This window comes from Schistosoma mansoni, assembly GCF_000237925.1.
Source record: "Schistosoma mansoni, WGS project CABG00000000 data, chromosome 1 unplaced supercontig 0071, strain Puerto Rico, whole genome shotgun sequence".
Taxonomy (NCBI): domain Eukaryota; kingdom Metazoa; phylum Platyhelminthes; class Trematoda; order Strigeidida; family Schistosomatidae; genus Schistosoma; species Schistosoma mansoni.
In genome coordinates, this window is record NW_017385989.1 from 1,550,817 (window position 1) to 1,577,183 (window position 26,367).

The 26,367-nt window shown below is 36.8% G+C and overlaps 1 protein-coding gene across 1 annotated transcript in view; it reads right to left on the reverse strand.

The window, feature by feature from the left end:
- Smp_163070 (hypothetical protein) overlaps positions 1-26,367 on the reverse strand; it is a gene marked incomplete at its 5' end in the record, with an annotated part of 59,416 nt that overhangs the window by 13,968 nt on the left and 19,081 nt on the right. Inside the window, 8 exons of the mRNA XM_018791841.1 lie at positions 872-1,228; positions 5,300-5,458; positions 7,928-8,234; positions 11,575-11,728; positions 13,377-13,638; positions 14,847-15,086; positions 17,429-17,513; positions 24,526-24,718. Coding sequence (XP_018645063.1) covers positions 872-1,228; positions 5,300-5,458; positions 7,928-8,234; positions 11,575-11,728; positions 13,377-13,638; positions 14,847-15,086; positions 17,429-17,513; positions 24,526-24,718 — 1,757 coding nt within the window. The remainder of the gene's footprint in view (positions 1-871; positions 1,229-5,299; positions 5,459-7,927; positions 8,235-11,574; positions 11,729-13,376; positions 13,639-14,846; positions 15,087-17,428; positions 17,514-24,525; positions 24,719-26,367) is intronic.

Below are 26,367 nucleotides of genomic sequence, written 5' to 3' on the forward strand. Positions count from 1 at the left end.
AATATATTAGAATAACATATTTCGTTTTTTCTTTAATTGTTAAAAGTTTTATACATGAGTGATGTTATTTTTAGTGTGTTATGAAAGCTCTAGGAAGTCCGTACTTAAATATCATTGTATGAAATAATGTGCATTCCTCTCTTTAATTGTATACTAAAGAGCTTAATTCTAGTTCAAAAGACTTATCATTTACCGTCAAGCAGTTACTAATGCTTCGCATTTATTTTTCATGTCAGACAATATTGCCTGTAGAATAATAGACTTAATTCGGTGTTTTACTGTTTTCTCATAGATAATAAATCTTGTACTGTCGGTTGTTATGTAAAGTTGACATAGTTTTTTCCAGCTTTCGGACAAGTCAATTTATTCATACATCTTGAGTCACATTTTGATGTCAATTATTCGCTTACCTAACCTTGACTGTTTTTATGTAGGTGTATGTGGGTGCATATTTTATCTTATTCATCACATACCCCTCCGGGGGCTACTGCGTGTCACAAGCCCACAAGAAGGAGGAGGGTTTGGCATGAGGTTAGCGACCCAACCCCGTAGAAAAACTAACTCGCTAGAAAAACGTTAACCAGAAAAAATAATTCAAACCATTTAAAATCTGCCCTCCGAGTTCAAGGAATACTTATGACGCATCATGATGAAAGCCGAGAGGCTGATGTCTCTTCTAACAACTGGAAAGGATTCCTCAGGACAGGGTTGGATGAAGAATGCTGGTATGAGGCCTATGCTCCTCCACGAAGGGTAACAGGAATATGTAAGTAAGTAATTCGTTATATCCTAACAAAGGATAACTTTATTTTAGACAAAAATATCTTTACAATAATAATTAGTACCAACTACTAAATCACAAAAAACTTACAGTATAAGTTTTAGCTTCTATAGGACGAAATCTCCATTCTAATGCATACACCTCATTTGGTTTAATTAATCCTTGATTTTGTACACAATAAAGGATAGGTAAATTATATTCTAAAAATTTCTCATTTGGTTCTGATTTCTTAGATTCTTTATCCATTTGTTCCCTTGGTAACCATTTAAGTAATGGACTAATATGAAAATGGATTGTTTTTAAACTAGGATTCTTTAATTTCATTTGAAATAAATAACCTAAACGATAATCTCCTAAACCAATTGGAGTTGGATTCAATATATATTTACGATAAGGTAATTGTAAATAGGGTTGATTTAATGGTAAAGTAATACCAATCATATTTAACTATTAGATAAAGAAAAAGGAGAAAATGAAAATTTACGTTTGTATATATATATTACTATCTAACGAAAAAGTAGTAGATACTGTGGTGTGGGTTGCTTACATTCATATAAGTAGTATATGACGATGTTATTATTGATTTATTTAGACACATAAATATTGGTGCAAAAGGGGAACAAGATATATATGCGGCTGTGATACTGCCCGAGTGCCCAAACCGAAGCGAGTGGTTTTCTTAGGGGGGCCAAACCCCGAGCCTTTGACCTAAAGATTTGATCTACAAGGCAGTGTAGCATGGTAAGGAGATGAAGTCCCGTGGTAGCCGTTGTCCAACAATTGGTTCATACGCTATTTGTTGCCTTAGGATCCTAGAGCCCATATTAAAAAAAAAAGTAGATACTGTGATGTGGGTTACTTATATCCACATAAGTAGTATATGACGATGGTCAAGGCAGAGAATGTATTTCAGTAGAGGTTCGTTAAGGAAAGAACGGAAACGAAACGCAATTGGTACGACGCGCTATGCTAAATAGTATTGGCGATGGTTGGAAAAAAGTTAGGAGCGGCCAAACCAAAACGTGGCATCAGAGCCTGAAGTCACTAACTTTTAGACAGTCATGTTGGTAGATGCAAACTACTTGGTTGGGGTCCGCGTGACTATCGTAACCAATGGTTGGAGACTCTGGAGGACATGGCTCAGAATCGATCACAATGGCGTAGGTATATACATTCTTTGTCTTCCCTTAAACCTTGAGATTGAAATTGCTTCATAACGTTCTTCCTTCCTGTACTATATCCTTATATACAACCTATCTTTTATATATTACCACGACTAAATTATCTTCTTCTATGAATTTGGTGTTCATGTTGTTGTGCTAACGGGGTATGGCAACTTGGACCGATGCATGTGTGTACCTGGTCTTACGTTGTAACTGACTGACTGACGAAAAAACATAGACAATAATAATCGGAGACTATGGACTGATCTTTGTAGAAGGAATGGTCAAGATTGAGACAATTGATTGATAGTTTGAAAATTAACTGTTCACTGTGTAGTTTTCAGATTTTGGTCAGATATTCTGTAATTTTGTGCTCAAACACATTCGATTGTCCCCACTTGTCTTCTTGCTTACTACAGATGCCATTAATAAATATAGTTGTCAGATTCGACAGTATTCAAGTTTATTAGTCATTATTTGTTAGCAATGTAAAAGTACATGGTCAATCGATCTACAAGGATTTGAACCGATATAACAGTTTTTACAGCCTCCGTTTCAAATTTTGATCAGACAAAACCTAAAAGAAGATCGTACAAATGATTTCTACTGTTTGTTTTCTTCTCTTAAACCCTGTGATTTTTTCTTTTCATTACTTGAGTATTGTAAACTAGACGACTGTTCACACATAGTACACTCATAACACACTTTGAAACGATCGTTATTATGATGAATTTATTGTCATGAAATTTGACTTAACTACTAATGTCGGAATATTTGCTCACGTTATCACACATTTTATAATCCATATAAATGTACGAAAGAGAACACAAGTGGGGGAGAATCGAATGTGTTTGAAAAAGAAATTACAGAATCTCTTAGTAAATTCTGCGAATCATACAATAAATTCTTTATTTTATAAAGTTGAAATCATGAGTCAATTGAAGCTAGACCACCGTGGAAAACCTGGAAGTAGTGGACGGCCGTTTCGTCCTATTGTGGCACTCCTCATCAGTGTTCATCGACGATCCGGCACTTGCGAGATTCGAACCCAGGATCTATCAGTCTTGCGCGCAAGCGCTTAACCATTAGGCCACCGAGTCGGCAAAATGTCAATCCATCGCCTCAGACTTCATTGTTCTTTCGTTTCAAAACCAATCATTCTCTGTTCTCGTTCTCTTTTCTTTGATCTTTTTAACCTTCTACCACCAGGCATTTCACTTTTGACTAATAATACATACTACTTTAAATATATCGACATCAGTAGCATACGCCATATAAATACTATTAAATCTGTAATTTTACTATCAACTCATACAGTTTACGTATTATAAATACTTATTGTATACTATTTCATTTTCATAGACTGATAAGTCACCTTCATTGTTTAAACATTCTTCATACGTATATGAATAAATTACAGTATGAAAGTCTGATGATGATCTAACTCAATAAGACGAAACGGACGTCCAGTGCTTCCAGGTTTTCCCTGGTGGTCTAGCTTCAATTGACTCACGCTTTCAACTATGAAACATACTAAATCTCCAAAAAAACCCCTCAAAACTATATTGTTCGCTTATATGTGTTGTTTTCATTGACACAATGAGAATTATTAATACAGTCTAATACAGCTCATTTGGGTTGTCTGTAACCTCAATTAGATATGTATTTCCTTAATGATTTGCAAATGCAAACTTTAGTACTACAGTAGAACACGTTTGCTTTTTTAAATAGAGTATTCAAGTTACAGATAACTTCTAGTTTGAGTTAAACAGTGGACAAGAATTAAGCCTAATAGTTATGTTAGCGGGGACCGACAAAACTTTCATGGAATATGTGCTTATGTTTTAAATGAGGACAATTTATTCTATTTTCGTGTTAATATATGTTTTTCTGTTGTGTACTTCATTTTACCGTAATGGAACATTCAGTTATTTACTGAGGTATGGCAACTTGGACCGATGCATATATATGCCTGATCCTACGTTGTAGCTGACTGACTGACCGATCATCAATATTTACTTTTACAGATAATCGACTGAAGTAAACTGTTCTTTTCAAGTAAATTAACCGTTTCAATAATAGCCATCTCTCTACGATCCCGCCTCGCAAGATTCGAACCTAGGACCTATCAGTCTCGCGCGCGAACGCTTAACCTCTAGAACCACTGATCAATAATAGCCATACAAACTAAAATTTATTCAAGGTCTGTACAACCATCAAGATTTTGCATTGATGGAAACATCGAACGTGTGTGATCACTTGTGCATTTCAATAATTGACTGACTATCCATAATCACTGACAAATGAAGTTTGGGAAACTTCTTTATTCATATCATAATGGTAAACCATATTGAGTTAGGGAAATTGTATACAAATTCAATGGTAATTGTCTACAAGTTTCTTTCATGTAATTTGATAACCAAGTTTGTATATTTGTTGGAAAGATCGGTGAATTAATAGTAATTTAATAAATGAAGCACACAGAAATAATATAAACTTAAAGTAGCAAAGCTAACTGATTCGGTAATCCAGCTTTCACATCCAAATGCTATGAACTTTACGTCTGATACACAACAATTACTTACTTGCGTCTGTTACCCCTCGTCGAGGAGCATAGGCCGCTCACCAGCATTCTCCATTCCACCTTGTCCTAGCCAATCCTTTCAAGTTCTTTCTTGTTAACACTCATCCTTTTCATATGTGCTTCTATTCCTTGGCGTAATGTGTTCTTTGGCCTTCCTCTTTTCCGCTTCCCTTCACCATTCCAAGTTAGGGATTGCCTCGTGATGCACATTGGTGATGTCCCCAATGTATGTGCGATCCAATTCCAGCGTCTCCTCCTAATTTCCTATTCAGATGGAAGCTGGTTTGTCCTCTCCCATAAAACGCTGTTGCTGATAGTATCTGGCCACTGAATGTTGAGTATTTTGAGTGAACAACTAGTTATAAATGCTTCTACCTTCTTGACGATGGTTGTAGTAGTTCTCCACGTTTCAGCTCCATACAGTAGGACTGTCTTGACGTTCGTATTGAAGATTCTCACTTTGAAATTAGTTGACAGTTGTTTTGATTTCCATATGTTCTTCAATCGTAGAAATGCGGTCCTTGCTTTGCCAATCCTCGTCTTTACATCTGCATCCGATCCTCCTTGTTCATCGATTTCGCTTCCCAGGCACGTGAATGTTTCCAACTCTTCCACAGTTTCTCCATCAAGTGTGATTGAGTTAGGGGTCACCGTTTTGTATTTGTGGATCTTGATTTTTCTTTTGTGTATGTTGAGGCCTAATGATGCAGAGGCTACTGCTACATACAATAATTAATGTTTATAATTTTAATAGAAAACTAAATTATTCACCTTAATCTCTCGACCATCATTTATTTTCCAAAGTACTGGCAATTGATGACAACCAGATAAATTATGATTATATGTGATCATAATTTCAGAGTATTCTCCAGGCTTCAACAAACATCGTCTTGGTTGAATATCAATTAATGAATGATTTTCAATATGTAACTAGAAATCGTAAAGAGAAAATAATCATTATTTCCAAATTTGTTGAATATTCACATTAGTGTTGTTGACTTGTATCTTCCCATTGTTATTTAGGACTGCAATTGATCAGTCTCTTGTTGGCATATGTTCATCCTATGTGGACTGCTTCGATCATAACTGAAGTCATAAGCTTTATAAACAAAGATGGATAGTGGCTAGCAGTGGAATCTAGGACGCACGTTTCGTCTTATCAGGACTCAGTAGTGAAGTGGATAATGCGATTGCGTTTGAAGCGAACAGTGCTTGGTTAGAGTCCCAGAGTGAACATCAACTATGAGATGCAGGTACATCCAGCTGACGAGTTCCTTGATTCCACTGCTAGCCACTAGCCATCTTTGCTCATAAAAATTTGTTGAATGTCTATGCATAATTATACAGTAGTTATATACCAGTTCTAAAAAATAGATACATCTGATTAAGGAGAGAAAAAGCCTAGGTAAATAAATGAATGAATAAATATGACCTACGATGGATCATATAAAGTTCTGGTGGCCAATTTTAACCCTATAGAATGAGGCTTTATAGAATAATTGTAGTGACCTGCATTTCTCGACGAGAACACGATTGGAATAATAGAAACAGTTATTATTATTATAACCAATTGTACCAGTGGTTGTTTTATCGTACTCGTTGTTGTTTAACTGTATCAAAGTCATTCCTTATTCCGCTATCCGTCTTGTTCGGTTAGAACTTTCTTACGCTCTGCCCTTACTGCCTGTACTCATTGGCACGTCTCGATATTCTTTCAATACCACGAGATGGCCAATAAATATACTCTATTTGGACCAGTTATAGTCTTCTGGTTTGCGAGTTGTCAAAGGGACCAAGTCGTTTTCAGGCGCATAATCTCATTGTAGTGGTGATCATAGTCAATCGCGACTCGATGCCATCTACATAATAATCCTTAAGTATCACAAAATGCATGCTATTGAAATATTTGAAATACTGGGTTTTAAATTGTGAGTTTCATGTTATCAATATACACTTGTGGAACATAATAACTCCCAGTTTGATCCAATATAAGTTTATGAGTGAATATTATCAAAGAGTACCAAATATGGATGATGCAAATGTCTTATACTCTCTAGTGATTAAAGTTAAACTATATAATTAATCTATATTGGTTTTATTGACGTTAAGCTTTTTAAGGGATGTGGTCGCTAACCCCATGCTTCATTGGGAGTAACAGGCGTAAGTAAGTAAGTAAGACGTTGTTTAAGATAATCCCTTTAAAGGTTTTTACTGTTTTATTATTGTTTTTCAGTAGTATTCGAATACTCTAATGAAATCCCTTAAATCACACTATTAATGTTTATTTTCAGAGTTTACTTTTACGCGAAAATCAACTAAATAGAAGTATTACGTTGGATATGTTAACCGTAGGCAACTAATTAACCGTTTCGTCCTAGTGTGAGACTCCTCAGAAGTGCACATCCACGACCCCACACGTGAGATTCGGCCTCGCGTGCAAACGCTTAATCTCTGGATCATTGAGCCGGCATCCAACGGTGTTATTGTCTAAATTCGATCAATCCATGATCCTGCTCAACACTTCATCCATTGTATGAAGTGGATAACTGTTTCACACCTCACACGGAAAATACTACGATCTCCACAAATCTACATACTTACAATTTAGATATTTATTTAAATTTACACGTAACATTGAATTGTATTTAAATCTAGATGTTCAATTCTTTTTTCACAGCAAAAGCTTTGTTCGTTTATCCTGGGACCACCGAGTAAGTAATGCAGTTGTTAGGAAACGGGTACTAGGTAAAGAGGGTAAATCGATTGATGAAGTAGTGAAACTTCATCAGTTGAGATGGCTGCGACACGTGTTACGTATGCCCAACCACCGGCTGCTCCGACGTGCAATGTTTCATGGTGTAGGAGTAGGTTGGAAGAAAGCTAGGGGTGGCCAGACTAAAACGTGGAACCAATCCATGAAGTCTCTGAAAAGTGGACTGAGCTATGTTGGTAGGTGTAGACTACCTGGATGGGATCCGTGAGACGATAGCAATCAATGGTTAGAGACCTTGAATGACATGGCTCAAAATCATTTGCGATGGTGAAGGTGCATCCACTCTTTGTGTTCTACAAAATTCTAATCTTCTGAATTCTTCATGTTCCTATCTTTTTTCTCTTTCCAAATCTATTTCATTGGATTATACTCCTTCAATAACATTTTCAAACCCTAATCTTTCGGATTACTGCTTATACTCTTACTACCTCTACCACTATGGGATTTGAATTGACAACTGCATCTCTTTGCTAATGTGGTATGGCAACTCGAAGGGATGTACGTACGTACGAAGTTCTACGTTGTGACTGACTGACTGACTGACCAATATTAAGAGATGAGACTATATTATCTTTACAAATACAAATGTTAAATATAAGTGAGCTTAGATTTAAAGATTGACTTACTTGTTGAAGTTCAGCTTCTTCATAATGTCCACTTTCTGCCCAATTAGGTAATTCAAGACGTAAATCTTCCGGAAACATAAAAGCAAAATCAACTTCTATCAAACTTGAGTTTTCTACTAGAAAGCATAGTAATGCTTTAGAATTATTAATCTCATCATTCTTAGCTATAACCGATGTTCCAATGAATAAATCAAATTCAGGTCCACGACAATCTAATGATTTAGGATGATCTCGATAAAGTGGACGACTATTGATTGTATCTTTTAATTCATATTCTGTTGGATCAGCTTCTAAACTAATATTCAGACTATAAAGTAGTGAAAATAGAATAAGCCGTGAAATAAATTTACGAGTAGTCAGTTAAAATAGTAGTAAAATAATTATAAGTGCTCTGGCTCGGGACCTGTAGGTCCTGGGTTCGAATCTCGCGAGGCGGGTTCGTGGATGAGCCCTGTTGAGGAGTCCCACAATAAGACAAAACCTGCCGTCCAGTGCTTTCAGGTTTTCCATGGCGGTCTAGCTTCAATTGATTCATGATTTCAACTATGAAAATTATAAATTAACCAAGGTACACATTATGAATCACTGTTATGAAATAGATATATTGTAATGGAGTTGAAATCGCCATGTTTGACGTTGTTAACAGATTCTGTTTTCTTTCTTTTGCAGAGCGAGCAAGGATAAACTCTTTGGAGGAAGAAGAGCAAGCCCTACATACACTGAACTTAAAAGATGATTCATAAGACTATTTTGTAAACTGACTTTTCCCTCTGTACATCCCCCCCGGGAATTTTGATTTTGAAAATAAAAGACTCGTTGGCTTCCACTCCCTGTTCTCTCTTGGTGTGAAGTTCTCGATTAACATTGCGTGTTGTGGTTTCAGGTCTTCTCCGCACATCAGCTTCTAAGGCGATTTATGTAAAAAATATCGCCATAGTTAAAGAGGTAATACTATAATTTATGAATGAACCGATCAGATTTAAGATAACAGGTCTTGAATTTTGGCGTGAAATTCATCTACTCATCTGGCTAAATACCTTTTTGGCATTATAGCTGATGCCAGTTCATGATGAAAACTATAAATCGAATTTCTAACCCTAACCATCAAATGTGAACCATAATTATAATTCTTCCCAATGCTTTACAACCCTCTTTAGTTCTAGTTAGTAGGTAGACAGTTTCAAGGTCATATTAGCGTTGCTCGAAGGTCATCCATAAATTATAGTCGCATCGTTTAAGCTAACATCATCACTGTCAAATGCTTTGACCATGAATTAGAATTATTCGTATGGAAGAGCTGCACATCTTAATTATTACCGGCAAACCAACGTCCATGTATTGATATAGATAGCTTACATTGACATATGTTCCGGTTGCTTTTTCTATAGGAATTTACATGTTGTCTCTTAAACCATTCGTACAGATGATCAGATTTGTAAACATGAAGCATATTCCTAATTGTTAATGACTAAGTATAAGTGAAGATTGAGACATTTGTTATTGATCAGAGGGGGTTTTGTGGAGAATTTAGTAATTTCATAGTTGAAATCATGGGCCATTTGAAGCTAGACCACCATGGAAAACCTGGAAGCACTGAACGGACGTTTCGTCCTACTATAGGACTCCTCAGCACTGCGCGTCCACGATCCCGCCTCGCGAGCAAGATTGGAACCCTGGACCTACCAGTCTCGAGCCGGAGCTCTTAACCGATAGACCACTGAGCCGGCCGGCATCCAACGATGTTAATATCTAACTAGCTTCAATTGACCCATGATTTCAACTATGAAAATACATTTGTTATTATTGAAATACTTTGAATTTCTTTAGTGTTAGATACATTGTATGCAATCTGAATCAAACAAATATAAAGGGGTAAAGGATGAAACAGTTTTTCATTATAGGTTGATCCGTTGAATACACAGGAGCAAACAATCAAGTGATGAAGGGCATTAGACCTGACAAACGGAAATACGTGGAAAACCTGGCAAGGACAGCGAATAAAGCTTCAGGAGAAGAAAATATGGAACAGCTATATGATACAACTATATGATATAGTAGGCCAGAGAGACAGGTCAAGAACAAAGAAGGCAAGACAATCACGGAGATTCAATAACAGAGGAAAAGATGAGTAGAACACTTTGAAGAACTCTTGAATAGGCCAGCTCCATTGAATTCACCGGAAATCGTAGCCACACACACAAACCTTGCTATAGATGTTACTCCACCAGAGATTGAAGAAATCAGGATGGCGATTAAATAAATGAAGAGTGGGGAAGCAGTGGCAGGACCAAACAACATACCAGCTGAAGCACTAAAGTCAGACATAGAGGTGACTGCAAACATGCTCCACGTTCTATTCGGGAAAATTTGGGAGGAAGAACAAGGCCTGACAGACTGGGATGAAAGGCTCTGTAGACGCCTAACTTCAAGATCAACAGGCTGAATTACGTAAGGATCGGTTGTGCGCGGAACACATCGCGACACTTTAGTTCACTATTGAACAATCAATTGAATGGAACTCGTCACTATACACCAACTTCATTGATTATGAAAAACCATTCGACAGTGTGGAGAAAAGAACGTTTCGGAACATTCTTCAATATTTTAGAGTGAATAGATGAGAAGATCGGCATCATCATACGGAATTCTTACGACGGACTAAACTGCTATGTCGTGCTTGGAGGACAGCTCACTGATACACTCCAAGTGGAGACCGGAATCAGACAAGGCTACCTTCTCTCTCTCCTTAACCTGGTGGTTGACTGGATATGAAGATCTCCACATCTGAGGGAAAGCATGGAATACGATGGAAAGCTTGTGTGGAGATGAGCTGACCCTCCTATCTCATACACACGAACAAATGAAGGTTAAGAAAACCAGTGTGGCAGAAGCCTCTGTATCAGTATGCCTCAACATATACAAGGGAAAAATCAAGATCCTCAAATACAACTCAAAGAGAACCAACTCAGTCACACTTGATGGAGAAGCTCTAGAACAGGTGAAAACCTTCACGTACCTGGTCAGCAGTACAATCGATGAACGATGAGGATCTGAATCAGATGTGGATGCAAGGATTGGAAAAGGAAGGACAGCATTTCTACAATTGAAAAACATATGAAACTCAAAACAACTGTCAACCAATATCAAAGTCACGATCTTCAATGCGAACGTCAAGACAGTTCTACTGTACGGAGATGAAACTTCGAGAACTACTACAATCATCATCGAGAGAGTACAAGTATTTATAAACAATTGTCTACACAAGATACTCAATGTCCATTGACCGGATACTATCGGCAACAACCTACTCAGGGAGAGGACAAACCAGCTTCCATCTGAAGAGGAAATTAGAAAAAGACGGTTTAGGTGATGGGTCGGACATACATTGTGGAAATCACCAAAGTGCATCACGAGGCAAGACCTTACTTGAAATTTTGAAAGGAAACGGAAAAGCGGAAGATCAAGGAACAAACTGCTCCGAGGATCAGAGGCAGACATCAAAAGAATGAATATCAATCCGATCAGCATTTAAATTCTTAATCTAAATCCTCTTCGTTTTATTTTGGTAACTTCATTCTGCTGTACCAAAAGACAATTTAAAATACTCGTCATGATAAAATTTATATTAATGAACAATAAAGACAAACCTGTCTATATCCAAACTTCGCCAAAGTTCCACTGGACTAGTATTATTTAAACTTCCTGAACCATGAATATCAGTAATTCGTAGAGTAGGATAAACTGCTTCAACAAATATTGTTGCAGCTAATATTTCTTCGGTTAGATATTTACGTGTAATCTCTAATGGATATGAAAAATTAATGAAGAAAGAATAAACTTTGTAGGACAGATAGAATTAATATTAAGGGTTTATAACTTCTCCTTATTGATATTGTGGATTGTTCCTCCACGAGGGTTAACAGGCGTAAGTAAGCAAGTAATTTAGTAGTCCCTGTTTAGTTACATGGATCATGAGAGGATTGCCTAGATATAGCGTTATGCCATAAGTTTTAGTAAACGTGATGTTAGGCTAATAGTGACCACTGGGATGTACATTTTTTCCTGTTTGATATTAATCAACTGGATCCATTTAGATTCAGTGCTGATACACACATTTGTGATCACTCCCGTTTTTACTACGAAAGATAAAAGTGATCAATGACTGGTTGTTTCATAGATTTTACTTTCACACCGGATTAACAGTTCTTCAGCCGTTTATTCCAAGAAACTACATCTACGTTTTATGGATATAGGAAACGCCCATCGTAGAACGGTAGCACACCACATGCTTGATAGATAAGGGATGAAATGAATGTTTTCAGAGTAATCAACTAGAGGGAGCGATGCTGATTGATATGCCTTAACTTGGCTTTTGTTTTCTATGAGTTAATGGTTGATCTACATATGCTTCTCCCTTACAGAAACAAACTGAGCATTTCTACATTTTTCCACATTTTTGTTCAATAATTAGACTATAACTAGCAAGTTAAGGAATTTCACTAACACAATTTGTTTACCTTCTGAAAATGCTAACAAAATTACCTTCAATATTCTATACCTATCGTTTCATGCATTTGATTGAGATCATGAATCAACTGATGTTAAACCACCACTGAAAACCTAGAAGCATTGGACCACCGTTTCGTTCTATTACGGGACTCATCAGCAGCGCGCATCCACGGTCCTAAACACGGGACTCGAACCCAGGACCTATCAGTCTAGCACGCGTGCGCTTAACCTCTAAACCAGTGAGTCGGTATCAAACTGTGTTAATGTCTAACTTCAACCAATCCACGATATCGAGCAACCGTCCACCATTGTCTTCACACAATTTGTTTACCTTCTGAACATGCTAACAAAATTTCCTTCAATCTTCTATACCTATCTTCCAGTACTTCCAGGATTTCCATGATGGTCTAGCTTCAATTGACTCATGAATTCAACCATAAACTTATTAAAATCCCCACAATAACCCCTTCTAATAATATCATTCTTGTTTAACCTAAATTTGTAAATGATATATCAAACTACTGTTGACTAAAACAACGTTATTATTATTGGAAGCTGGTTAAGTTTATGAACCTTTAAATATATCAAATAAAAAAAAATAATTCAATAGCATAATTAGTTTTAAACACAATTTAATTGTCAGAAGGGGGTTTTGTGGAGATTTTAGTAATTTTTTTATGTGGTTGAAATCATGAGTCAAGTGAAGCTAGACAACCATGGAAAACCTGGAAGCACTAGACGGCCGTTTCGTCCTATTTTGGGACTACTGGATTCGAGTCTCGAGAGGCGGGATCGTGGATGCGCACTGCTGAGGAGCCCCACACTAGAATGAAACGGTCTTCCAGTGCTCCCAGGTTTACCATGGTGGTTTAGCTTCAATTGAATCATGCTTTAAACTAAATAAAAAAAACAATTTAATTGTATTTATATTTAAACAAACCTGATTTACTGTTTTTTCCATCAAACATTTTATTATTATTTTTCTGATTACTAATAAATTCATTAGTAGTATATAAACGATAGAATAAATGAAAACAAAAGCTTCCTTTTGATTTTGGACAAATATCGATTGTAATTGATTTAGTTGAATGACCACTAATCAGATTCTCATTCGGGTTTATTGTAATAAATTCATTCAACTTTAAATCTTGATTACTCTCATTATATATTGGTTTAATGATTGTACAGAAATGAGTTGATATCTGTCAGGAAGAAAAAGTATAGAGGTTTATGAAGACTGTTGAGTGCTATCAGGAATACAAATAAACCTAAGTTAGTTATCAATTTAAAAAAAACAGAAAGTACTGGATATCGTTTGAATAGTCGAAAGATCAAGCGTTCATCGTAAGAGTTGAAGTCCTTAGTTTCGATCTTCGGTAGGATCATGAATGTCAGTCAGTCAGCTACAACATAGGACCAGGCGCATATATGCATCGGTTCAAGTTGCCATACCTCGTTAGCACAACAAGATGAACACCGGATTCATAGAAGAAGTTAACTTAGTGATGGTAATATGTAAAAGAAAGACTGTATGTAAGGATATAGTATAAGAAGGAAGACAGACATGAAGCAATTTTAATCTTAGGGTTTAAGGAAAGATAGTGTATACACCTACGCCATTGTGATCGATTCTCAGCCATGTCACACAAAGTCTCCGACCATTGGTTACGATAGTCACACGGACCCCAACCAAGTAGTCTGTATCTATTAACATGACTCAGACTAGAAGTTAGTGGCTTCAAGAACTGATGCCATGTTTTGGTTTGACCGCCCCTAACTCTCTTCCAACCATCTCCAATACTAGTCAGCATAGCGCGTCGTGGTAGTCGGTGTTCAGGCACACGTAACAACACGCGGCTCAACCGTCTTAGTCGATGAAGATTCATGACCTCATCAACTGATTTACCATCATTCCTTAATACCATGTGTCTAACCTCACTATTACTTAGTGATCCCAGCAGACGCGGGCAATATTTCTAAGGCATCTGTGGTTAAATACTAGTGACTTGCGAGTATCTTCTACTCTTAATGGCCATGTTTCACAGCCGTAAAGTAGAACAGATCGAACTACCGCACAGTATACTCGTCCCTTAATTGATAGACGGATATCTCTTCTTCGTCATGGGTGGTGACGTATGTTGGCAAAAGCCAAGCGAGCTTTTTGAATCCGTGCTGAGATTTTGTCGGAAACCAACCCATTAGGGTTGATCAGACTTCCAAGATAAGTGAAATTTGTCGACACGTTCGACTATTAAGAAGTATTAACCTAGAACAATACAACTTTCCAGTGCTTCTTGTTTTTTCAATAGCTGTTCAACTTACATTGGTCCATAATCTAAATAAAAGAACAGTAATTTCATTCAATAAATTCATGAATAGGTAAATAGATAATCCTATTTATATCACTTACTATACTGGGATTATGAAAATTGATCTTATAACTGGCTGATGTATTTACTAATAATGGATGACAATGAATTGTTTCTGGATTAATGGATAATTGAACATTTCCCGACATTGTGATGACACGTAATTCTTTTTGTTTGATTTCATGTGAATATTGGTTGGACTGATTTAATCTCCAATAGATAAGACGTGGTTTATAAATACAATTAGCAACTTGGGTTGGATGAAATGTCCATATTTGTGACTGAAGAACAACAACAAAAGAAAGAACATACATTAAACAAAATAAATAATTAAGATTTTCATAGTGATATCGTAGTGTGGTCTACTTATATCCATATAAGTAGTATATGGTCAGACATAGAATGTATTTTAGCAGAAGATCGATAAGGAACAAACAGGAATGAGGCTCAGTCTGTACGAAAACGGATGAACAATGAAATCAGAGAAGATGGATTGATATTTGTAGAAGGAACAGTGAAGATTGAGTTAATTGATTGTTATTTTGCATATTAACTGTTTACTAGTGTATGGTTATCGGAATTTAGTGAGATAGTCTGTAATTTGTGCCCTTATACATTCGATTGTCCCCACTCGTGTTCTGCTCACAACAATACAATTTGTATGTTGAAGAGATGGTGATAACATTAAGGATATTGTTTTTCCATATAGCCTGAATCAAGGCAAGTTGAATGAAGAAATATTACCTCTTAATTAGTTCTTCACCAAGGCTCTACACTAACATATATATAATAAGTGAGTAAAAAGACAGTGCCGATTAGATAGTGGTGAGTTAGTATAATCATATAATAATCAGTTAAATTCACTTGGTATTGTTTGTTTGAATCTTCCCATTGACGTTTAAGACTTCAATCGAACAGTCTCTTACTTCCATATATGCATCCTTTGCGGATTGCCTCGATATTACATTAAGTCACAAGCATTATAAGTACAGATAGCACGAAATGCGCGTCCTGGATTCCGCTGCTAGTCACCATCCATTTATGCTTATGACCTAAGGTAATATCGAGGCAATCCTCACACGATGAACACATGACAACAAGAAATTAATCAACTGCAGTCCTAAACAACAATGGGAAGATTCAAACAAACAATATAAAATGAATTTAAACTTCAACCCATTGCACAAACAAGTGTCTATCAGGACTCAATAGCTGGGTGGATAACGCGATGGCGTTTGAAGCGAACGGTACTGGGTTCGAGTCCCAGAGTGAACATCAACTCTGAGATGCAGGTACATCCAGCTGACGAGTGCCAAATATGACAAAACGCGCGTCGTGGATTCCAGTGCTAGCCACTAAGGTGAATTTTTATAATTATTTAATTATTACAAGTTATTACATAAGAGTAGGAATAGGAATTGAAATCATAATCTGTGATATTAATGATAAGTACTTGGTAGGATGAGTGTAGTGAAAATTAGATATGATTAATAAACAGGTTATGTAAGATTAGAATTGGAAATTAAAGATGGTAATGAAATCGAAGTTCAGAAAATTTTTCTAAGAGAAGACAAAGAAAGGTTTTCAAACATATAATGGTATCCAAGTAGAAGGTCAGGGGGGGGATTCAAAGGTTGTACGAACGGTTTTTTGTATACCAAAGTTACGTTTCTCAATGTATATTCCTATAGCTTCTGCTATATGTAAGAGTCCGATTCCGAAACCATATGGTAAATTTGGTGAGATTGTATGCATAACTTCAAACTCTAAAGCTTTATCTATGAGATGACCAGTATCGACTAGATGCATTAAGATAAAGTTTCTTATTATTTCCTATTGTCCTTTGGTCAATCATGAGAGATGGTGTTCAGAAATACGATGATGTATTTATCTAATTGTGAGCCAAATATAACTAGCTCCGTAAGAGTATTTTGAATAGTGTAGTTACTTTAATTCCTTACATATAAAATAGAAATATGAATATCTTTGATGAAATGAGTCCCCTTGATAAATTTTTATTTAAACTTCACAAAAGATTACTCCTGGAGTCCTAGTGAGAAGCCGTGACCAGCGGAGTTTAACCGTATCTGTTGTGAGGCATTTATTCACGGAAGATAATCGTAGCCGGTAGTGTAATATCATGGATTGGTTGAAGTTAGACATTAAAACCGTTGGAAACCGGCTCATTGGTCTAAAGGTTAGGCGTTCGAGCGCGAGACTAAATGTTCCTGGGTTCGAGTCCCGTGTGCAGGACCGTGGGTGTGTACTGCTGAGAAGTCCCATACTTCAAGGCTTTCAATAGTGATCTAGCTTAGATCGGCTCATAAATTCAACTCTTCAAATTACTACGATCTCCATAAATACCCACTCTGATAATAATCCTTAATTGACATAAAACATTTAATAAGTGAAAACTCCGCCTGTAGCTCTTCTAGAGTTACTGCCGGTCTCAAGCCCGGGTAAAGGAGGAGGGTTGGGCATGGGGTTAGCGACCCCATCCCGTAGAAAAGCTAACTCGCCAAAAAAACGCTAACCAGAATTTAATAAGTGAAGGGAAAGGATTAACAAATGGATAAAGTCAATGATGTCGTTTAAGTAAGTTAAATCAATAGTATTTACATACTTGTATTTCATTTGGTAATAGAACTCCTTTAGTTGGATAAACTTCTAATTCAGTTTTGTCTTCAGAAATAATTTCCCAACAAAATCTTTAAAAAGAAGATAACGATCCCATTATAAGTAATAATAAGATGGTTACGTATGATGATAAAATAGAAATTTTCATAGTTGAAAGCGTGAGTCAATTGAAGCTAGACGACCATGGAAAACATGGAAGCACTGGACGGCCGTTCCGTCCTATGGTGGGACTCCTCAGCAGTGCGCATCCACGACCTCGCCTCGCGAGTGAGATTCGAATCCAGGACCTACCAGTCTCACGCCAGAGCACTTAAACAATAGACCACTGAGTCAGCCGGCATCCGATGGTGTTCATGTATAACTCCAACCAATCCACGAAGTTTGAGCAACTGTTCACCAATTGTCTTCAGTGAGTTGATATCTCACTACAGACGTGGTTTGAACTCCACTGGTCACTGCTGAGGAGTCCCACAATAGGACGAAACGGCCATCCAGTGCTTCTAGGTTTTCCTTGGTGGTCTAGCTTCAATTGACTCACGCTTTCAACTATGAAAATACTAAATCTCCACAAAACCCCTTCTGATAATAAAAGGTAGGAATTGTAAACATTCTGAGTTAATATTTGATATTCTAATCTGTCTTTTATAAGTAGTACAAAACTTATCACTTTTATCATTGTGGCAATGAAAGATATACTGATTCTTTATCTGACAATCTAAGGAAAGAAGTCTTCTTTTTGTTAATTTTTAATTAGGAAAAGTGGCATAGGCTACTTATATCAACATAAGTAGTATATAACGATGGTAGAGCATTGAATGTATTTCACTAGAAGATCGGGTTAGACTATAATTTATGAACGACCTTTGAACGAATCTTAAGTGACCCTGAGAAATATTAGCCAATCAGAAGACATTCCGTATAGAGTATAAATATTAGAGTAGGTACACTTCTTTTACATGGTCCAAAAACTTGTCAAGGTTAGAAAGAAGTTCAAAAGTTCTAGACGAACGCATCCATATGGCTCCATAATAGTCGGTCTCTGGAGCCATGATAAGGTCACAGAAACACTCTCAGCCTCAATCACAGTTTCATTATTGTTTGTGTGTACTCCAGTTGTGTAAGTTTATCATTTTTATTACGGATATATCCCTACAATACTCATTCCACTGAACAGCCGAAGCTTCAGTAACATCTGCGATTATTGCAGCCAATGTTACTGGAGCTTTTATTACATACAGTTCGCGGCAATTATTATAATATGTCTTAGTCTCAATGTGGATCGAGCGATAAAGGTTCCTATTGTTGCAAACGTCTTCCTTCAACATATATTACATCGAAGGACAACGTCATGGTAGTCTGCACAAGATCTACAAGTCATTTAATACCCTCAATTACAAATACAGGAACTTCATAGTAGTCTCATTTGTTGTAACCGCTTAATGTCAAGTCTTCTCTAAAATTCTCTGTAAACCGATCGTACATGAGCATCAGGTACTGAAATTGGTGCCATGACCTTGAAATCCCTCAAACGCTTCTGATTGGCCCGTCCATAAATTATAGTCTGGCCGAAGATCGATAATGAAAGAACGGAAACGAAACGCAATTGCTATGAAAATGCATGAACAATGATAATCAGAGATGATGGACTGATATTTGCAGAAGGAATTGTCAAGATTGAGACAATTGATTGATATTTTTGCAAATTCACTGTTTACTGTATAGGTGTCAGATTTTAGTGAGATAGTCTGTACATTCGACTGTCCTCACTTATATGCTTATTCACTACAAAAGTTACTTTTACTCTCTCTATCTTTCCAAAATGCTCTCAATCGTCCTGGATTTATCAACTTTGTTCTTCTTCAACTCTAAAAGTGTCTTTATTGTCATCAAAAACCAACCTCATTAGGAAAACTATTGAAAACCACTGAACACTGAATGGATGGTTCCACCTAGTAGGGGTCTTCTAAGTAGAGCAGATTTACAACCTCCAGGGTTCATCGAATCTTTAGCACACAAAAATGAATATACTAATAAAATCACAATAACATTCATAAAACTTACTCTATTTTATAAGGTGAGATATTTGTGATATTGAATTCTTTTTGTGTATATGACCCAATGTGGGTGGGTATAAAATATAGTTCACCATTGTTTTCTAAAGTGATATTTGCTATGGTAAAATCTATTTCTATTGGGATTCTCTGAAATAGTCAAATGTTTATTATAAGAATAACATCAAAATATATAAGATATCAGAAAGGAGATTTAAACAGACCTAATTTAGAGTTGAGATCATGAGTCAATTGAAGCTAGACCACCATGGAAAACCTGAAAGCACTGGAAGACCGTTTCGTCTTATTGTGGGACTCCTCAGAAGTGCGCATCCACGACCTCGCCTCACGAGGTTCGAACCCAGATCTAATTTACTTAAGTAACTATTATGATAGCAAGTGACTATCAGGGCTCAGTAGCGAAGTGAATAATGTGATGGCATTTGAAGCGAACAGTACTGGGTTCGAGTCTCAGAGTAAACATCAAATCTGAAATACAGATATATCCAGCTGATGAGTCCCAAATAGGACGAAACGCGCATCTTGGATTCTACTGCTAGCCACTATCCATCTTTGCTTATATTTATTTGGATAGATTTTTTTGTTCTCTGAGTTGGATGGTTTGATCGTGGAGTTTTCAGCGTCCTTCTGATAACATCATCAGTACAAACGTCTACTTAAGAAACTAAGTGGAAATTTATTCTTATAACTATAAAATATGAAATTCAACCAACACCAAGATCAGAATTTTCAATACAAAAGTCAAGACAGTTCTACTGTGTGGGACGGAGACGTGGAGAACTACGAAAACCATCGTCTAGATAATGCAAGTGTTTATTAACAGTTGTCTAGGTAAGATACTTCGGATCCGTTTGCCAGACACTATCATCGACAAGTTACTGTGAGAGACAACAAACCAGATTCCATTTAATGGAGGAAGAAATCAGGAAGAAGCACTGGAAGTGGATAGGACACACATTGAGAAAATCACCCAACTGAGTCACAAGGCAAGCCCTCACATGGAATTCTGAAGGTCAAAGGAGAAGAGGAAGGCTGAAGAACACATATGAAAAAGATGAATGTTAACTGGTGGGAACTGGAAAGGATTGCCCAGGACAGAGTTGGATAAAGAATGCTGGTATGCGGCCTATGCTCCTCCACAAGGGGTAACAGGTGTATGTAAGTAAGTAAGTAACTAAGATAGTCTCTCTCTCTTGATATATATATATATATATAAATGATATAAGATAATTACCCATTCATATTCTGGTTGTTTATTCATTGACACAATCTCAAGTCCTTTAAGTATAATTTCATCTTCTTTAATCGCCATCTTTTTCTTGATGTCAGCATATGATTGGTTAGTTTCACATCGAAAAACAATCACTTTATATGAATTAGCCGGAATTAAAGTTATCGAAGGAATCAGTTGAATATTGAAACTATTCCTTAATATTTAAAACAAAAAAAATCATGATGATTGTTAGATTATAAGAAATCGATATATTAATGTTTATTGATTAATTGATTGATTGATGTATAAACTATTAATGAGGAAGAAATTGTTATTTGTTGAATGTAACAACTTAATATGCAAACAATCTCATAACATCCCAATATGATTGGTGATTGAATATGGCTGACAGGAAACCGCAGATATATAGTTCATGCCCCCAAATGCCCTGGTACGGCCGAGAGTGGGGAGAGTTCACCCTCCCTCTCGAAATGCTCTCACATGACCACGCGTATATAGCCTTTGACAGGGAAGTCCTACTCATTACCTTCTCGTTGCATCACTGTTGCTTACGAAATTGAGAAGACGAAAAGCCAATGCCCGGCGCTTTAACCGGGTTGGTGGACATGGAGGGTCCACCTAGGGGAGTTGGAAAACCCTCATTCCAAACCAATGGTGCATATGGACTCCAGTATCCTGAAGGGAACAAATGACGTATGAATCAATCGTTGGTCACTGGCTACCATGGGACTGCATCTCCTTACGATGCTCCACTGCTTTGTGGGTTAGACCTTTAGGTCAAAGGCTCGGGGTGTGGCCCCCTAAGAAAACCACCTGATTCGGTTCGGGCATCTGGGCAGTATCACAGCCCTCACACAAATCAAATGAGATTTGTGTGTCATATATATATCTGGTGCCCCTTTGTACCAATATTTATGTGTTCAAATAAATAAAATAATTTCATGCTAATTAATAATACTTGAAATTTTTAAGGGACTGATGCTCCCTATGGGATTCAAACTTGTTTCATGCAGCTTCAGGGTCTGCGAAGTTGAGACTGAGCTAATCAAGACGCGACTAAACCTCCTTCACAGCTAGGATATTTACACAAATGATTATTCATTGGGTGGTGATTGAATTTTTCATGGTGAGACTCACTGCCCTCTCCGTCATAACTACGATTCTCCGTCAAGGTCTTGTTCATCCAGTCCAAATTGTACCCTACTTGATAGCTATGCAGTCCGATATTGATCCGAATATTTGTATTAAAGTTGATGTTCAACTCTAGGAAATAGATACCAAATTCTCAGGTTTTCTGACAATGTGAGCTGCACAAGGTATCAACTTATCTTGTCGCCTTCAGCTTGTTTTATATAATGAGCTAGAGGGTAATTTTGAAGGGCCTTCTCTTCAGCAAATAGGTTCCCCCGGAATCTTTAAATCACATAGTTCTGATAATCTTCGTCTTCTTATTACACTATCGAAATCTAATATTATCATTAAACGATATTATTGCAAATAATACACCGTTAGATGTAAAATTTGTGCTAACTCAAGGCATCACCATGGCTTTCTAAAGTGGGTATTGGACTTGTTCATTAATGAACATTGAATAACTGCATCTTCTGAGCAGTATACACCATTCATGATCTCAAGACTGGTATCTTCATTTTACTAAAATTAAACATATGGACCATGTTTACCATCAGTACATTATGGAACGATCAGACACATAAATGATGATAAATCAGTGAGACTATAATTTATGGACGACCTTTGAACGAATCTTAAGTGACCCTGAGAAATATTAGCCAATCAGAAGACATTCCGTATAGAGTATAAATATTAGAGTAGGTACACTTCTTTTACATGGTCCAAAAACTTGTCAAGGTTAGAAAGAAGTTCAAAAGTTCTAGACGAACGCATCCATATGGCTCCATAATAGTCGGTCTCTGGAGCCATGATAAGGTCACAGAAACACTCTCAGCCTCAATCACAGTTTCATTATTGTTTGTGTGTACTCCAGTTGTGTAAGTTTATCATTTTTATTACGGATATATCCCTACAATACTCATTCCACTGAACAGCCGAAGCTTCAGTAACATCTGCGATTATTGCAGCCAATGTTACTGGAGCTTTTATTACATACAGTTCGCGGCAATTATTATAATATGTCTTAGTCTCAATGTGGATCGAACGATAAAGGTTCCTATTGTTGCAAACGTCTTCCTTCAACATATATTACATCGAAGGACAACATCACGGTAGTCCGCACAAGGTTTGCAAGGAACTTCTTAGTAGTCTCATTTGTTGTAGCCGCTTAATTGTCAGATCTTCTCTCCTTGGTGAACCGATCTTACATAGGCGTCAGGTACTGAAATAAGCGCCGTGACCTTGAAAACCCTCAAACGCCTCTGATTGGCTAATCCATGAATTATAGTCTCGCCTGAAAAATTTATCACATGAATTCTTAATTTTTCCGTCCTTTTTTGTTTTTATTTTCTTCCCTATGGTTGTAAATGAATGTAATTATCTTATTACATGACCGAAGTAGCTCTTTGTCGCACTATTCTATTCCCAAATACGATAAACCTGTCCTTCTATGTTGATGACAACTGACTGACTGACTGACTAACTAACTACTGTATCGCAACATATAAACTATGATATATATTTGTAATACTCCAATGAATAGAAAAGTGAATTTCTGACATTTCTCAGCTTATTTATCATTCCAAAACTCTCATAAAGTCGTAGCCCTGCTACTTTCTTACCGTACATATATTCTTCTTATACTACCTACTGAAGACAACTTAATGCTTACTGGACGGATTACTCTTATAGTCTATACTCCAATAAGAATTTGGTACTCTATAAATTGCAATCACCTCCAATTATTCTGTTAACTTGCTTCACATTATTATTATAATCCTTGTAATGCCTTCTTATATCAACCTGATCATACCTGTGAATCAGTGGACTTTTCTAGTTTTGACTGATGGTAACATTATAAATGTGTATTGCATAGAAGTCTCAACTAAAAAGGCAATATCTATGTAAAGTTAATTACCATTACTCTCTAAATTGTATTAAATTAATGATAAAACAGACTAACTTAATGATTTATAAGCAAAGATGGATAGTGGCCAGTAATGGAATCCAGGACGCGCGTTTCGTCCTATTTGGAAATCGTCAGCTAGATGTACTTGCATCTCAGAGTTGATGTTCACTCTGGGACTCGAATCCAGTACCGTCCACTTCAAACGCCATCACGTTATCCACAAAACGCGCATCCTGGATTCCATTGCTAGCCACAATCCATTTTTGTTTATAAAGCTCGTGACATCAGGCAATATCGAAGCAGTCCGCTTAGGATGCACATATGCCAACCACAGACTGATCAATTGCGGTCCTAAATAACAATGAGAAGATACAAGTAAACAACATCAAGTAGATTCTAACCTAATGACTGTTCACTACTTAACACTAATTTAATTCTAGTGACATGAATAATTAGTTTTCCCCTCAAATTTATTCATTACCATAGCTATAAAGGGTATAGAAATTTATTGTTCCTTGGTTTTTTAGGATTTATTCCATCATATTAAAATGTTGTTGTTGTTGTTTAGCTAAGTAATGAGTATTTCAGTAGTAATTCACTAATTTCTATATATATGTATATATATAGAGAGAGAGGGGGATCGGGGGGGGAGAAAAGGAAGGGGACGGAGAGAGAGGGAGGGAGAGAGCGGGAGGGGGAAGGGAAAGAGAAGGGGGAGGGGTAGATGGAGAGCTTACTCGTCAAAATTTTCATAATTCAAACATTTCATAAGATTTTTATGTTGTATTAATAATGGATATTCACTTTTATTATAAAATGATATTGAATCATATTTATTTTCACAATATTCAATTGGATCAAATATAATTTTTGATTTACTCATTTCATAACATGGTGTAAATGGTTGTTTATTACTAGGGAATGTATGACCTGTGAATTAATGAAAAAAGTAACAAGAGAGACAACAATAACAGATGAGAAACAAGGGGGGGTTATCACATTTGTTATGCTTAGTAGTGAATACATTTCAACTATGAAAATACTGAAATCTCCACAAAACCCCTTTCAGATCTATAATCATATGCTCACTAGTGACTGACTTCAAGAGATATTTCCGGGAGTTATAATGGGAAGCAGTGACCAGTGGAGTTCAACCATGTCTGTTGTAGAGATATCAACTTATTGAAGAGAATTGGTGAACGGTTGCTCAAACTTCGTGAATTGGTTGGAGTCAGACAATAACGCCATCGGATGCCATCCGGCTCCATGGTCTATTTGTTAAATGCTCTGGCGCGAGACTGGTAGGTTCTGGGTTCGAATCTCGCGAGGCAAGGTTGTGGATGCGCACTGCTGAGGGGTTTTCCATGGTGTTCCAGCTTCAGTCGACTCATGATTTCAACTATGAAAATGCAGAAATCTCCACAAAATCCCTTCTGATAATAATAAGATGATCATCAAACTAAATATAAATTGAATTACACATTGAATTTTATTGTCTTTTTCACTTCTGGCATTAGTCCCCCCTCTCCTAACATGAATTTATTGGTTTAGCTGACAACTATAGCATAAGTAATTATCATCACAAGTTGAAATTAGATAGAAAGTCATTGTGTGGTGTGTGCTATTGATGTCAACAGATATAAGTAGTATGTATCATCTATCGAAAGTGAAATGCCTGATGGCAGAGGGCTAAGCAGATCGAACAGAAGAGAACGAGAACAGAGGATGGTCGGTGTGGAAACGAATGAACAATAGAGTGTGAGACGATTGACTAACATTTTACAAATGAAGTATTTACTGTATTGTTCTCAGATTTTATTAAAACGTTTTGTGATTTTGTATTCGATTACATCCGATTGCCTCCACTGTGTTCTCATACACTATAATTGATAACTATGGAAAAGTAAACAGATTTTCTTATTTTAAGTAGAATCTTCTCAGTATTATCAACTATCATGAAGATCAAGATCCTCAGGTCTTGTAGTTCGAAAGATATCTTTAAATTACTGAGTCGACTCAGTAATCAGGTTGTTTAACTACCATCTATTTGTGATATGCCATAATTTACATCAAGTGCTGTCGGTGAGTTACATCCTCATTTCATGTTTAATTTAAATCTTAAAAAAAATATATATATATCTGGATGGGGTTTTTGTGGAGTCTGTAGTGATTTTAATAGTTGAATTCATGAGTCTATGTAAACTAGATCACCATGGAAAACCTGAAAGCACTGGGCGGTTTTGCAGCCAGCCCTGGATCGATGGACGCCGCTGAATGCCGGCTCAGTGGTTTGGAGTTTAAGTGTTCTCACGCACGATCGGGGGTCCCGGGTTTGAATCCCGCATTCGGAGTTATGGACGCGCACTGCCGAGTCTCATACTAGGATGAAACGGCTGTTCAGTGCTTCCGGGTTTCCCATAGTGGTTTGGCTTACATTTTGGTATACATAATTGAGAGACCGATGAAAAGAATGAATGAAAATGCTCTGAATTAGATCCATTTTCATATTTTACAGAGTCTAATCTAACTTTTAAAAGCTGATTAATCGTATTTCTCAAACACTAACAATGTGTATAATT